Below are 15,215 nucleotides of genomic sequence, written 5' to 3' on the forward strand. Positions count from 1 at the left end.
CTGATTCTATGATGATGATGATTCACAGCATTAAAGCTCTGACTAAACTCAGTTTGTTTCAGTCTCATCCAAACTGAGAATTAAGGTATCAAAGTATAAATCTGTCAGTTTGGGTTACTTGTGATTTCAACATTAATGACAGTATACAAGAGCTAAAAGTAAAATGGAAGGTGTAAAAAGGTTTCAATGAAATAACTTCCATAAGCTAGTTTCTGACAAAATTTTTGTGCACAGTGGAATATTACTATGCATTTGTAGGGTTTCATTTTGACAATAAATACTGAAAATTGTAAGGAAGAGATAAAATCATGACTGATCAAGGGTGCAGTGATGTCTCTCTTGGGTAAGCTTAGTTTCTCTTATCGGTTTGCTTCCCCTTCAGCAAAGTTTTTCGAAAGTTATTTTTATTATGTGTAACATATTTCTAATATATTTTACATTAATGCAAAAATTAATAGTTCTTAGAATAAATTGTATTTCCATAATTACAAGATAACAATGCAACTATTTACAGCATTTAAACGTGATTGAAGGAGACATATCTGCAAATTATCAAATATATCTTTTGGGGAATACGAATACAATTTTCAAGATGGTCAGGGCACTAAACAACAGCTTCAATAGCTTTTAAAAACAAAATATTTTTATGCCTTCCAAACCAACTCATGCTATAAAATTGTCTTCTAAGATAGCAGGATTCCTTCTGAGGCTCATCTAACACAAACAGTCAAAAAAAGCCAAAGCTTGCCTGTTTGGAAGGGGAAAGAATCAGAAAGGGGAACTTCTCTGTATTTCTCATCTGGTTGTAAAGATCATTATGAGGTTAAACTATCAAGAGCATGACAGTACTGTTAAACTGCTACAACATTTATATTTACAGAGCACTTTCACAGGTATGTGGTAATTTGTCTTTCGTATTTGCAGTCTGCAAACTACACGGAGATACTGATAAAAACCACCTATAATTTATTAAATATTTTACAGTTTTAGTATATTCCCATTTTGAGATGCAAACCCCTGCTTTTATAAAATGTTAATATATAGAATTCCTACTTTAATTAGTATCGGTCCAAAAAAGCACATGCCTCTTTTTAGCTCAGCATCAAAACAAATAACCCCAGGAGCTAAATCCCACCATGTAGTTTCTAGACAACAGTATATTAATATACCTAGAAAAAGCTAGCAACTGATTAAGCATCTGTCTTAAGACTTACATTTAGATATAAATCTAAATGTTAAAATCACTATATTTCTATACATGCCAACAATATAATATTGTCAGTACTGTCAGTATAATAACTGACACCCATTAACTTCTGCAGACTAGAGGGCTATGTATTTTTACCATCTAATACCTACATCAGGCTTTTTCAGCTCTATCAGTAACAAATTGTTTTCCAACTAAACAGAGGCTACTTGTACCCTACATTAAACTGTCAGAAGCATAAGCACAGAGGAGACAACAGTATGAGGGCACCCCAGAAAATGTCATTATGAATGTTTATACTCTGCAGCAGCGACTCTAAGTGTAAATATAGCCAAATTAGCTATAAAGCAGGGAAAGTAAGGATTTTTATCCAATGCTTCCTTGCCATAGACCACAACAGTGAATTAAATGGACTAAATTTTCGCTCTCTGCTGCATCTTCACATCACTAATTTATAGACACCTGACATTTTTCAGTCTGAAACATATAGTCATTGATCTGATCATATTATACATTATAATAATAATTAACGCAATTATATAAATAACTAGGAATATCATCTTCACTTAAACAACTTAAAGTTAAATGAAAAGGCTTGAAAATTCAAATAAAAATCCCAGAAAATATTTTTTTAATGCTAGTGTTAGGATACTTCTGAAGCCTGAGCAAATGTGAACTCTTAACAACTCCAGCTAGCTGATTACCAGGTGTAGTATCTTGAAGCTGTTTAAGCAGTGCTTCTACTTCCCTCTCAAATGCTTCTAACCCTTCCTTGTACCAGAGAGGAAAGCATCAGTCTACAACTTAACACAGCAGCTTTGAACCCACAGTACAGGTGAAAAACAGCTTAGTCTAGTTTGTAACAGTAAATGCTATGTACTGCAGTGAAAGCAGTACTTCTAAAATGAAGCTACTTTGCAGAAATCTGACCACAGCAAACATGTACTGCATCAAATCTAAGCCACCTTCACCATTTAGCAGAAAACATTTAAAGTAATGGTGCATCTGTGAATACAAAAATAATGTCAGTTCCAAAGATTACATCGTCATTTCATTGATTTATTAACATATTTTAACTCACGTATAACAAATACAATAAAGCTAAATGCCCAAGCATATAAAGTTAATTTTACTGTTATGCAAACAATGATTGGGCACACTTAACTTCTAAGCATTCCATCAGGTTTTAATTTATATTCTTAAGAGAAATTTGACAGATCCTTCTTGTGCTTCACAAAATGAGCAAAGGCTTCAGTATCAGTGCATTTTGTGTAAGTAAAAGATGCAAAAATCAAGAACAGGGGATGTCCCAGAGGACTGGAGGAAGGCAAATGTTACCCCTATCTACAAGAAGGGCTCGAGGAAGGATCCAGGTAACTATAGGCACATCAGCCTTACTTCAGTCCCGGGGAAAGTTATGGAACGAATCCTCTTGGGGGCCATCACAAGTCAAATGAAGCACGTGATTGGGAAAAGCCAACATGGCTTCACGAAGGGCAGATCGTGCTTGACAAATCTGGTTGCCTTCTATGACAAAGTGACTTGCCTGGTTGTCATGGGGCAGGCAGTGGACATTGTCTACCTGAACTTCTCCAAGGCCTTTGATATTGCCCCCCACAGTCTCCTCCTGGAGAAATGAATGCGTTATAGCCTAGACAAGTGGTCTGTGCAGTGGGTGGGGAACTGGCTGACAGGCCACACCCAAAGGGTGGTGGTAAATAGCTCCTTTTCCAAGTGGCAACGTGTCACTAGTGGAGTCCCTCAGGGGTCGATATTGGGCCCAGTGTTATTCAGTATCTTTATAAGTGATCTGGATGATGGGATCAAGCGTAGCCTGATGAAGTTTGCAGGTGACACCAAGCTGAGTAGGGGAGTAGACACTCCAGAAGGCAGAGCTGCTCTACAGGGAGATTTGGATAGTCTGGAAGAGTGGGCTAACAAGAACCTCATGAAGTTCAACAAGGACAAGTGTAAGGTCATGCACCTGTGAAAACATAATCCGGGAGTGCGGCACAGACTGGGATCCACCTGGCTGGAGAGCAGCTCTGTGGAAAGGGACCTGGGGGTCCTGGTGGACAGGAAGCTCAACATGAGCACACAGTGTGTTGCTGCGGCCAAGAAGGCCAACAGGATGCTGGGTTGCATCAAAAAGGGCATCGCCGGCAGAGTGAAAGAAGTCATTATCCCGCTCTACTCAGCGCTTGTCAGCCCACACCTGGAGTGCTGCGTACAGTTCTGGTCCCCTCTATACAAAAAAAAGTTGTGGACAAGCTGGAAGGGGTCCCGAGAAGGGCCACCAAGATGATCAAAGGACTGGGAAGCCTGCCATATGAGGATAGGCTGGGAGAGCTGGGTTTGTTCAGCCTTGAGAAAAGGAGGCTCAGAGGGGATCTCTTCACCATGTACCAGTACTTAAGGGGCATCTACAAAGAAGATGGAGACTCCCTTTTTACAAGGAGTCACGTGGAGAGGACAAGGGGCAACGGACACAAGTTGCTCTTGGGGAGATTCCGACTGGACACGAGAGGGAGATTTTTCACAGTGAGGACAGTGACCATTGGAATAATCTCCCCAGGGACGTGGTTGACTCTGCCACATTGGACACTTTCAAGAGTCAGCTGGACAGGGTGCTGGGCCATCTTGTCTGGACTGCGCTCTTCCTAGAAAGGTTGGACTAGATGATCCCTGAGGTCCCTTCCAACCTTGGATTCTGTGAATATGCAAATACGCAGTATGCTGGCAGATAATTTTCTCACGAACAGTCGTTCTAGAAAAACCTAAACAAAAGAGATCCTTCCATTTTGGGTGAAGTTTAAAAAAAAAACAAAAACAAAATCACCCAGAAAAACTGGAAGCAGAGTTGGCAGTTCCTACCCAAAGGTCCTGTTAGTACTTTCTGCTCAAACTTGCTTTAGTTAAGAATGCAAAACCTTCTCTTAATTGAAGACTGTAGATAAGCATAGCAACTATCTTACGCTGGAGATGCAGCATCCGACATCATCTTTTTCTCTGAATGCTACAGGCAGTGTGGTAGCCTATTGCACTCTGCTGTTGAAATAAAGGAAATAAAGGGGCTTCATCCACTGCAATCACATACTAGCTTACATAGCTCTATTATATTAGCATTATATTTCACTTAGAGGTGCTAAAGAACTGGATATTGACCTTTTGTAATATTGTAGTAGAGGCTAATTTAGGAACATAATCACAGTAAGAGAAGCTTTTTCACTCTCTCTGGCATTTAAAAAGAAGGCAATTCCAATAGAATTGCTATTTCTGTAGGTAGAAAAGTTTAAAACTTACAGAGACACAAAGTGTATTTTGAAATATTTACGTTACCTCTGCTTCTACATCCACATTTTGTTTCAGAAGCAACTTCAAAATGTCGACATGGCCGTTCTGACTAGCGGCCTGCATAGCTGTGTGTCCAGCACACTGTCCATTCACCTGAAAGCATATCAATACTTTGAGATAATTTACAAGATATACACACACCCCGCCATGAGCCACTTTAGTAGTATACATGCAAGTTTGTTAGAAAACTTAAAGCAACAGCACGTATATGAAAGTATCAAATGAACAATTTTTAGGCAGCTGCCTTTCTGGCTCATACGGATAATCTCCTAGGTCTTCTCTATTTCATTTCTATAGCGTTAGCTAGACTGAAGGCAAGAAGCAAGAAATGCATTTATTTCAAACATTAAGATGTTAATGATAGCTGGATTAAAAACTTTCACCTTTGGTCTACTGTAAAGGCAAGATTTTGAGAACAGGTCTCAGAATGATACCAGCCCTCTGCTCTACAGTATACTTAACTTCATTTTCTAACTTATGGCCACAACAGGAGTCTGTCTGAACAAAATACCATGTTTTGTATAACCTTGAGCTACAAATCAGTCCTCAGAACTGACGGAGTTTAGTCTCTTATCCCAAGAATTACTACTGCTGTAGTGAGAAAAACATCTGATTGCGATTTAAAAAAATATTCCCTGAACCAAGCCCTATAATTCTTAAGCATTTTCCTTTAGACATTTGACTACCAGGTGATTAGATGAGTTGGTAAAAGGAATCTGACAGAGAGCAGATTAGATGATCTACCTCCTGAGTTAAGAAAGCAAAACCAAAACAAACCTCACAACAGCAGGGAAAAAATGCCCCACATTGACCCTCCTTCCATCTATCCCCTCAAAACAAAAGATTTTGAAGATCCTTCACTAATTTTGAGTGTTTGGTTACCTGCCCTGACTCTGACAGACAGAGGCGGGAAGGTATTTTAGTTCTGTTGTCTGCCATGAACACAAAATCCGTCCAGCAAAAAAGGGTGTAAAGCACTATTTTCACACACCCCCAACACATTTCATAGGACAACAAGTGGGAGAAGAGACACTGGAACCAGCTATACTACTTCTATACAGACATACTAGTGACTGGGAAAGAGTATCTAGGACAGCTTCACTTCCTTTAGTATTACAGATCCCCAGAACAGGTCCTCCCAAACCAGAACACTCACATCTACATCTGGTCTCTTTAGCAGGTCTTCCACTTTAGCAACATCTCCATTGGCAGCAGCTTTAACCAGTTCTTCATTGAGATCTCCAGATTCTTGGGTTTCAAATAATTTCTTCAATAGCTGGGACAATCTCTCTGTAATTATTAATCAAAGGACAATTAAGATTACTATTCAAATCACACAAGAACAGAAAAATAACAGCTAAATTTGTCATGTTTCTGAAGGCATTTACACAGTAACAAACAAACCACCATCAAATGGTAGCTCTAAGTCACTATTCAGTTCTGAGTAAGCAGTGAACCCCAATGCCCTTTAGACTGTCACATCAGACACTTCAAAACAAGGTTGAGTGAACCACAAATAGCTTGTCTACCACAAAATATAGAAGGCTAGGGAGGAGTTAAAAACATTAATTTACATATTGATATAACAGGCTTCTTAGAAGTCTTCTCGCTTAGCTGAGGGTGTTCTGTGATTTGAAACACTAAGTCATACTACTCTTCTAGCTAGTTCTATGGCCAGTGACTTTACTGCAAAAAACTCACTGTATTTACGCCTCCCTAGGAAAAAGTCTAGAAAACTATGTAGAAAGGTTTCTTGGCATTAAAGCAAATACGTGAAGAGGAAAAAACAACTAGCTAAGACCAAAAATACAAACATTCTGGTTTAATTGATCTAAGAAACAGTCAACAGAACATAGCATGTTGGATAGTCTTTCTGCCTTGTTATCAGATGTTCAACAGAACTCAAATGTTATTACATATACAAAAAAATCCCACTGTAATTAGTCAAAGGATATCTGACTAAATTTTAAGACAGAAATTTTAAGGAAAGAATATTATCCTGACTAACTGCTTGCAACAGATCCCTCACTTATGCTTGCTATCCCACACCACCTATTAAACACTACAGCCAGTGACACTCTCTTCACGCCTTAGTCCCTATTCCAATCTAACATCTCTTCCAATCATTTAAATTTTGAAGTTCTTAGAGCAGACTTCCAAAGACATACCTCCACTGTGGCCCAACGGAAACCCAAATTCTATTTGGAGTTTTTGCACTGTATCAAGATAACAAGTACCAACAACTCCATACAGACTGTAAGCTTTTTCTTGTGTCTTTCCTCTAAGGTATAATGTGAATTAGCCAAAGCCCAAGCCTAAGTATTATTAACTTTGCATACAAACTACATACAAGTACTTACAAACAATTTTTTAACTAACACAAATACTTGCCATACATACATTACTGATTATTCTTCAAACTTACCACCAGATGCATTACTTATAGCAGATCCTGCTGATGCCACCTTTGAGACAGCTGCTGGATTATATGTCCAAGATGTCCCACAAACCTCTACTTTTAAGTCACTATCTGAATAGATCTGCTGCACCCGACCAACTTTACCTAAAGTCTGTATTAAAGAAAATATCAAATGCAAATAAATACTAAAAATAGAATATTTAGAAATCCGAACTTCATATTGTTTAATAATACAGTCACTAATACCTTCAGCTAAGTTTCACCAGGCTAAGCAGATTACTACATCTGATCAAGTATTACACTGTGTTTGATGAAATACACTTTCCCTAACTTCGAAGAAAATAACTTTGACTCTCACAACCTCCAGGTATTATTACCAATCATAACTATAAATATCACACAAGTTTTAGGATTTTACAAATCCAGACATACAACTACTTACTGGAAGCATTGCTTCAGCCCACTCTCCATGACCTCTCTGAAGAAGCTTGATTCGCTCTAAGTCATAACATACTTGAACAAGGTCACCCACTTGAAATTGAGAGGTACCTCCTTCTGCACCTTGAGCAGCATCTCCACTTCGAACAACATTGGCTTTGGTGAGAACAGCTGGATTAAATGTCCACCTAGACAATGAATCATTTAAAGAAGATTTTAAACATGCAAAGTGAAATATATGTTTATAAGTTATCTACTGGACACACTTCTGTTTGTATGCCTACAAACCTTCTGCAGTAGGATACTATGGTATATTTATTTTTTGCCCATAAACTTGTCTGTGGCATATTAGTTGAATATTTCCAGGGTAATCTCAAGAAACGCACAGTTGTAAAGCAATGAAGAAATATCCTGCCTCATGGGAAGCAAGTCGGCAACAACATAGTAGCCCTGAAAGTAGCTATACAGTTTGTTTACTTTTTCAGGGAGAGAAGGAGACAACTGGTTGAAAAGGGGAATATCTGAGCTGTCTCACAAAGGATTGGACTGTTAGGACACAACATGGGAGGAGCACAGGATTTTGCCTCCTCCCTCCCAAGTCAAACTGTAACACTCAGTTATAAAAATACTCCTCAATCAAATGGATGTCCTAGACACATCTCATTCTTTCACTGAACTATCCTAATTCATACTATAAATTCTACTGGTTTATAGGCATTTAGCTGGTTTTATGCTGAGTTATAGTCTAATATATAATATGGTGATCCCTCCTTTATGTGCCATTTGGTCTGGGGTTGACTTTCTTTCAGCTACACAACCTAGTTAAGAAGCATCAGATAATGTATATAAAGGGCAAAGTCGGGGAAGAAACCACAAGGTAGAGCAGCTCCTCTCATTGGCTCTGCAGCCATTGTCAGAAAAAATGCCACGTGCATCCCTTCAGCTTGTGTGAGCTCGGAAAACAGCTTTCGTGTGCATTACTTTGCAATATTAACAAAGAGTATCTTGAGGGAAAGCCTGAATGAATAATGCAATGTTAAATCTTTCCAGAGAAACAGAACAGGTCAGCCTCCAGATAAAACTGAAGTGATATTCCATTCACCAGCTGCTCTTTAAAGATAAGCCCAATACTTGAGAGCAAGAAACACCAACACATGTGGACATACCAGCTCAGAAACAGCTGTAAAGCTGGGTTTGAATCCTGTTAGCATGGAAGCAGCTCAAACTTCAAACCTAAACTGCTTGCAGGGAGCGGTTTTGACAACATCTTCCCCAACACTTCCTATTCTCGGTCCATATTTACATAAAATAACATCCCTTTGGATAAGAAAATGCCAGATATAGATCATGCCAAGGTCACTCTACATTAGACAAGATCCCCAACATAAAAAGTTTGTCACCTGTCTTCATTATCCTGAAAACCCACAATGCATTGCTATTACCATTCCCCTTGACACCATGGGATACTTTGTAAGTAAAAAAGAAATTACCGCTTAAAACTCTACATTTTGGAAGATAGTCCACAACATCATTCATTATTTTGGACTCAGATTTACACCAAGTAAGAGAGGCAGCAAACTTCATTTTCCCACTAAAGCATCTCTAAAAGTAAGTCCTCATTACACATTGTAGAAGGAATATAAAAATTCAAGAAAATCTTAATAGACCCAAAAGGAGAACAGAAAGTTTCTGGCACCAAGTGATCACAGGTGCTGAAGGCAAAGGAAGCTTGTGAGAATAAATGACAATGGCTATAGAACAAACCTGTTGCTACTTGGATATTGTACCACAATGTCATGATCCTCATCAATGCCACAAACTGTTCCAGTTGTTGTTAAAGTTTCAAACATGCCATCAGTCCATCCTCCATGACCATGCTGCAAAGACTGTACAATTTCCAAATCAAGGTCAATGTTTACAAGGTCACCTATTTGCAGCCCACCAGGGTTTCTGTTACCATTTTGCTCACCTGAAATGGAATAAGAAGGAAATGTTCACATAACCACACCAATTCTCCATGCAATTTAAAGAACAGGAGTTCATTTCTGAGACTTGATGTCTCTGCAATCGTATCAGCCAACAGCTGAAAGGGAGTGAACAGGTAAGAATGAACTCTCAACCTCTGACTATGGAACTGTGTGTTTCTTGTTGAGTTTTCAAGACAAATAGCAATGACACTGGCAAATGCTAAATACTCGTGACAGGCTCCACTGTGAGCTCTAACCGGGATGGTAACAGTTATGGTGTTAGACATCTAGATACATAAAAGCTCTGATAATTTTGAGAAAGTCATACACAAAGTGCCATCTACCCACTCAGAGGCTGAAAGATAAGCAGAAGGCCCACAGAAAATGGTTTTGAATTGGGTCAGTCCTTGAACATGGAGAAAGCACTGTCAAAAGAACACCTCCAAAATGACTAATGATGAAAATCTTTAACCTCTCAAGTTGGGAGATGACTACAAACAAAAAAACCCCTGCAAATTTCAAAATTAAAATGTCCTCCCCAGACAATGCCTGCTTTCAAAAGATGTGTCATAGCAAAAATTCATTAGCTGGAGGGACAATGGCATACAATCACACACATGAAGCTGCGTTAAATGATGAGAGAACACACTTGCGGACCTGCTCACTGCCATCCACAGAAGAGCGAAGAGTATGACAACTGCAGAAAGTCATGTATATTGAGTTCAAATGCAACATCAGTGGCAAAGGACAGGGTGAGCAGAGCTCCTTTAGTAATATTGCTGTCTCTAAGCTGGGGGTGGAGTGGGGACTGTTTGTTTTTCCTCTTCCAAGGAAGAGGTAATAATGCAGAAAGAGTCCTTGAACTGTAACAATAAGGAAGTGCAAACAAACAGACTGACACATAGAGACCAAAAACATTATTTGGAGGGAAACTGATTCCAGGAGGAGCATGAAATCCACACCAGATGTTGGAAGCACTAGTTGCAGCAGTAAGTCTCCAGAGGAAAGAATGGCGAATCTGATGCTACTGAAAAAGAAACTGCTGAGAAAGGAAACATGCCCATGAATAAACGCTCATGTTCAATGGACTTTGACATCTATGACCACCTAGCAACTTCTTTCTGTCTTAGTCCTAGTTTAAAGAACCTATAGATGGAACACTGTTTTCAGTCTGCACCCTTTACCTTCACAGCAAAACACAGGTAACATGGAAGCATTAAGCTGGAGGAAAGGATCTCTAGAGGTCATCTGGTCTGATATTCCACACAAAGCTGAACTAACAACCAGCTGATGTCAGCTGTAGCTTTGCCCATCTGAGTCCTGAAAGCCCCCAAGGCCTGAGGCTCCACAACCTCTCCAAGTAATTTTTCCCAGTGCTGCAATATAGAGCTGTAGGTGTAACAGAAAATTTCTTCAATATCTGATCTGAACCTCTTGAGTCACTTAAAGTGGCCTTAAGGCCATTTTTTTTTATGCCAATTGCCACTACTGAAATATTGGTGTCATTGTTTTCAATCACCTTCAAGTGGTTGTAGGTGGCTAGTGGATTACCTCTTAACCTCCTTCTTACCAGACTACACAAGCCCAGCTCCTCCTCCTTGCAAATCATGTCCTCTCAGTCTCTTAACCACTTTAGCAGACCACCATCAGACCCTCTCCAGTTTCTCAAAACAGAGGGGGAAGGGGAGATGGACAGACAATGACACAAAGAGGACATAGTATTCTAGACACAGGTTCATCACCATTGAGAAGAGGCAATAACTTCTAGTCTGTTGCCCACCATCCTCCTAATATGAAATTTACCGTATTTGTAGTGACAACACACTGCTGTCTCATTCAATTTGGTATTCAGGTCAACACCCAGGTCTTCCTCAGCAAGGCATCTCACTCAGGCATTCACAACCCCGGGTCTGTGAATTCCTGGTCCATAGCCTTATTCCCACCAGAGTGCAAAACTGTACTCCTGGTTGAACTCCACGAGGTATCCATTCACAGAATTCTTCACTTCCTCAAGGGTCTTCTGAATAAAGCTCTGCCTTCAACTACACCCCTCTGCCAATTTGCTATCACCTGCAAATTGTCTGGGATTGTATTGTCTCTCATCAAGATCACGGATGTGGTACTGAACAAAATCAGTCCCGGTATTTTGCCCCAGCTACATACTACTCTCTATTAGGCCCCTGCTGGAATATTATTTGCACTCTACTTTGAATACTGCAAAGCTTCAAAAATAACTTCCTTGTTGTTAATGCAAGCATACATTTAAATTCACAGCATGAACGTATCTGTGAACCACATTCAGAAGACAAATAAAAGGGACAGATGTTCTAACAAACAGCAAGACTGAGAAGATGGACAATAACGTGGTAAGAATGATGAATGGAGTTCATCAACATCCTTTAAGAAAAACTTAATAGTGGAAGGGGAAGAGTTTAACAAAGAATAGTCTCCTACTACCTTTAGTGATTAATATTCATGCATTCAAATACAGCATCACCCTAAAAGTAAGCTACATGCAGAAAAACAGGCCCGCACTTCTAAAGCAGGAACAAAAATTAATAAAGGGCATCCATAAGACCCTAAGTCTACCTGTGCAATAAAGAACCAGTTTGATCCTATTACTACTTTCCTATTTTTATTCACATCAGACTAAAATGACAAAATAAATCTTAGGTACAGAAGATATAAATATCAGAGCACCTTGGCTTTTTAATTTCAAACAATTCATCTACTTGACAGTACATATCTAAGTGACTTCTTGGACAACTGTGTTTTGTTTTGGGTTTTTTTTTTCCCTAAACAAAACAGACCTTTACCATTTTCAGCTTTTCACCAATGCTATCAATAAAAGGCTAGTGTTTGGAGATCATAATTCCAGTACTTGTGCAAGAATTAGATTAAGACTAGTAAACAGAGAATTCTAATCACTTTACAAAAGCCAATATTGACAGTTAAGATTTTTATGCGTTGAAGTATAATAAGAAACTCAAGAAGAAAAGCAAAAGTTTCTGTAGTGTCCAGTTTTGTGACCAGGTGTTTTGCCAAGGAAATATACATTAATAATTAAGAAATTTGTTCCAGTAATCTATAAAATTTATCCCAACTTGCCCATATTTCGGACACCAAAACACCTGGCAATTATGTTTTATAATACACTCTGAACATGCCTACATCCCAGCCAAAAGACTAGAGGAATGAATCAGTGCAATAGCTGATATGGAAAACCTCAACTAAGATTTGACAATGTATACTAGTCTTAGTATAAAATAACAGTCAATTTATATGTTCGAATGACTCCTGTTTATGGCCATGTACGTGCTACTTCACTGAACATCTCTGAATATTTAAGACAATCTTGTAAGAAGGCACAGCTATTTTTGGCTTTTTAGAAATATGGTGCACAAGACTTGCAACTCAATTTATTACTTAACACTCAACAGCTCCCTTGCCATTCACTTGGCACACTGATATCATACACATTTAGAAAAGCATTATAATTTTTTATTAACGCATAGAAACGCTACCATTTGCTTTCTACTAGTAAGGACAGTCCTTTTAGATTACATTTAAAGAGAAATCCAGACTAAGTATAATTAACACGTCAAGATAAATTTACTTTATCTTCAACTCACCTAACACAGGACAATGGTCCCTGTAGAAAGAGCCTCCTTTTGCATCTTGGACGCATTTCAGGTCAGACTATAGAGAAAGATTGAAACAACTTTAGTCCTCACTGAGTGAGTCTCCGGGTTAACATAAGTCAGTGAAACTAGAACTGAAATATACTCAGTTAAGAAAGGCTGAAAAATATGTGTAAAAAAAAACCACGCCCCATGAATTCGCTACCAATGTATATAATCTCAAATACTTTCCCATCTATCAGCCTTGACATCAAGATTTTAATAACCTTCACCAATATTAAAAGGCTATAAAGGATAAGACATTTAACTCAAAGGAAAGTATTAAAATAACACATTTCCATTAATTAAAATTACTCCTTTCCATTGCTCTATAAAGTTATCCTTCCTTTTGAAAACCACAAGCAAGGAAGATAAAAAAAATAAAATCTGCAGACAGTGCTGGAGGCCACAGCCTTTCCTGTACTGGTCATTTAATGCCTGCCAGTGCTGCCCCCTCTTCAAAACCATTTTTGACAGACACATGTTTAAGTTAGAGAAGAAAACCTGGCACCCAAATTCTAGAAAAATGAAGAATTTCTGATTAAGAACATATAGAACACAAGGATATTAATTAAAAAAAAAAACACACACACACAAAAAAACCCACAGCACACTAGGGTAAGCTAAGCATGATCTTTCTAAAGAGAAAAGTCCTACAGCTCACTGTCCAGAAAGACTCTTTAATATTAATCTGAGAAACAGAAGTTTCAAGTGTGATAACCAACTCCTATTCACCAAGCCAGCAGAGTTCCTATAATTCTCCTTCCCTGTATTTTTTAACCCTGTGTAACCCTTGAAGCCAAAAGGCTACCATCTGCCTTTGCCCCTTACGGAACAATTCTCACTATACAAAGGGCATTTTGTGCACACGATGACTTGGGAGGCCAGAGGACAGGTGGTGGTTATGATATAATCAACCAGAACTAAACAAACACTGTAACAATTATTCTTCCCACACCCAAGATTTATTGGCAAAAGGATTAAAATGAAAACTCTCAAGTCTTCCAAATCAAGGCACTGACAAACACAATGCTACCCTCAGTGACCTGCAACTGCTAAGAAACCAGAAACAACGCAAAATTCAGCGTGTATCCTGATGTACAAATGATGTACCGCCACCTTTTTCAAAAGTGATGAAACAGCCAGATGAAAATAATGAGATTTTAGCTGCTCTTCAAATCCTATGAGCGATCAGAGAAAGCCAGTTTGTTCAGCCCAGCAGCAGCCGGCCTGCGACAAAATGCTGCCACCCGGTGGGCAGGTGCTGGGTTTAACTCGGCCGAAGACAAAGGGGCTGCGCTGACCATCCCAGATGGCAAGCCGATTCATTCCCCCACGCCAGCAGCGATTTGATGTGCCCGGGAGCACTTGGTCTCACCCTCTGAATACAGACTCTTCGTGTCATGCAACAACCAGCTGTCTGCACAGGAGTCAAGAAGGGGTACACATGTAAGAGCTGTTTTCACATTCTTCAGGGCATTAAGAATAGAGCATTGGAAGTTGTCCTCCCAGACAGGCAAAAAATGGGTGAAAGATTGCTTGCGTTAAAGCAAGCATTAACATACAGAGCAGACTGATGGCTAAAAGTTAGCAGAAGAAAAAATATTCAAAAAAGACTAATTACTATTTTGTAGCAGAAACTCTCAGGAAGCAGGTTAAGATACCTTACATTTTACAGGAAAAAAAAAAACACCAGAAATTTGCAAATCTGCTCTCTCTTTTTTATCCTGCCGGTACCATGCCCTACACAGTTTATTTCTGGAATATAATTATATACGTGGTTGTAAAACTAAGTGGTAGCTTGATGTTGAACCTCAGCTTCACATCTGTCTTCCTCTCTCTTATATGAAGTCAATGTTAGATCACTAAGGAGTAAAACAAGAGTCTGATCTAACTATCACAGAAAAAAAGGGACTGTACCAAAACATGAGGGATGTTAAAATGCAAGTTTTAGACTCACAGTGACACCATGGACAGAAAAAGTAACAACCATGAGGCCAGGTATAAATACATGGTGGAGACAAACATGCAAAGATGAAAACAAAACATAAGCTTTTATACAGTAACTTGATGGACAGATCATTCAATGAACCTTGAATAAGATTCTTTCAGGAAACAGGAAAACAAGCTATAGATTTTGTGGAATTTGG

At 38.9% G+C, this 15,215-nt stretch overlaps 1 protein-coding gene across 4 annotated transcripts in view; it reads right to left on the bottom strand.

Annotated features, from left to right (window-relative positions):
- MIB1 (MIB E3 ubiquitin protein ligase 1) overlaps positions 1-15,215 on the bottom strand; it is an 86,293-nt gene that overhangs the window by 50,384 nt on the left and 20,694 nt on the right. For all 4 annotated transcript variants that reach the window (XM_064442887.1, XM_064442886.1, XM_064442885.1 and 1 more), the window contains exons 5-10: positions 13,018-13,084; positions 9,183-9,387; positions 7,423-7,606; positions 6,987-7,131; positions 5,718-5,851; positions 4,547-4,654 (exon numbers count right to left, since the gene is read on the bottom strand). In XM_064442887.1, coding sequence (XP_064298957.1) covers positions 4,547-4,654; positions 5,718-5,851; positions 6,987-7,131; positions 7,423-7,606; positions 9,183-9,387; positions 13,018-13,084 — 843 coding nt within the window. The remainder of the gene's footprint in view (positions 1-4,546; positions 4,655-5,717; positions 5,852-6,986; positions 7,132-7,422; positions 7,607-9,182; positions 9,388-13,017; positions 13,085-15,215) is intronic.

This window comes from Phalacrocorax carbo, chromosome 2, assembly GCF_963921805.1.
Source record: "Phalacrocorax carbo chromosome 2, bPhaCar2.1, whole genome shotgun sequence".
Lineage (NCBI taxonomy): Eukaryota > Metazoa > Chordata > Aves > Suliformes > Phalacrocoracidae > Phalacrocorax > Phalacrocorax carbo.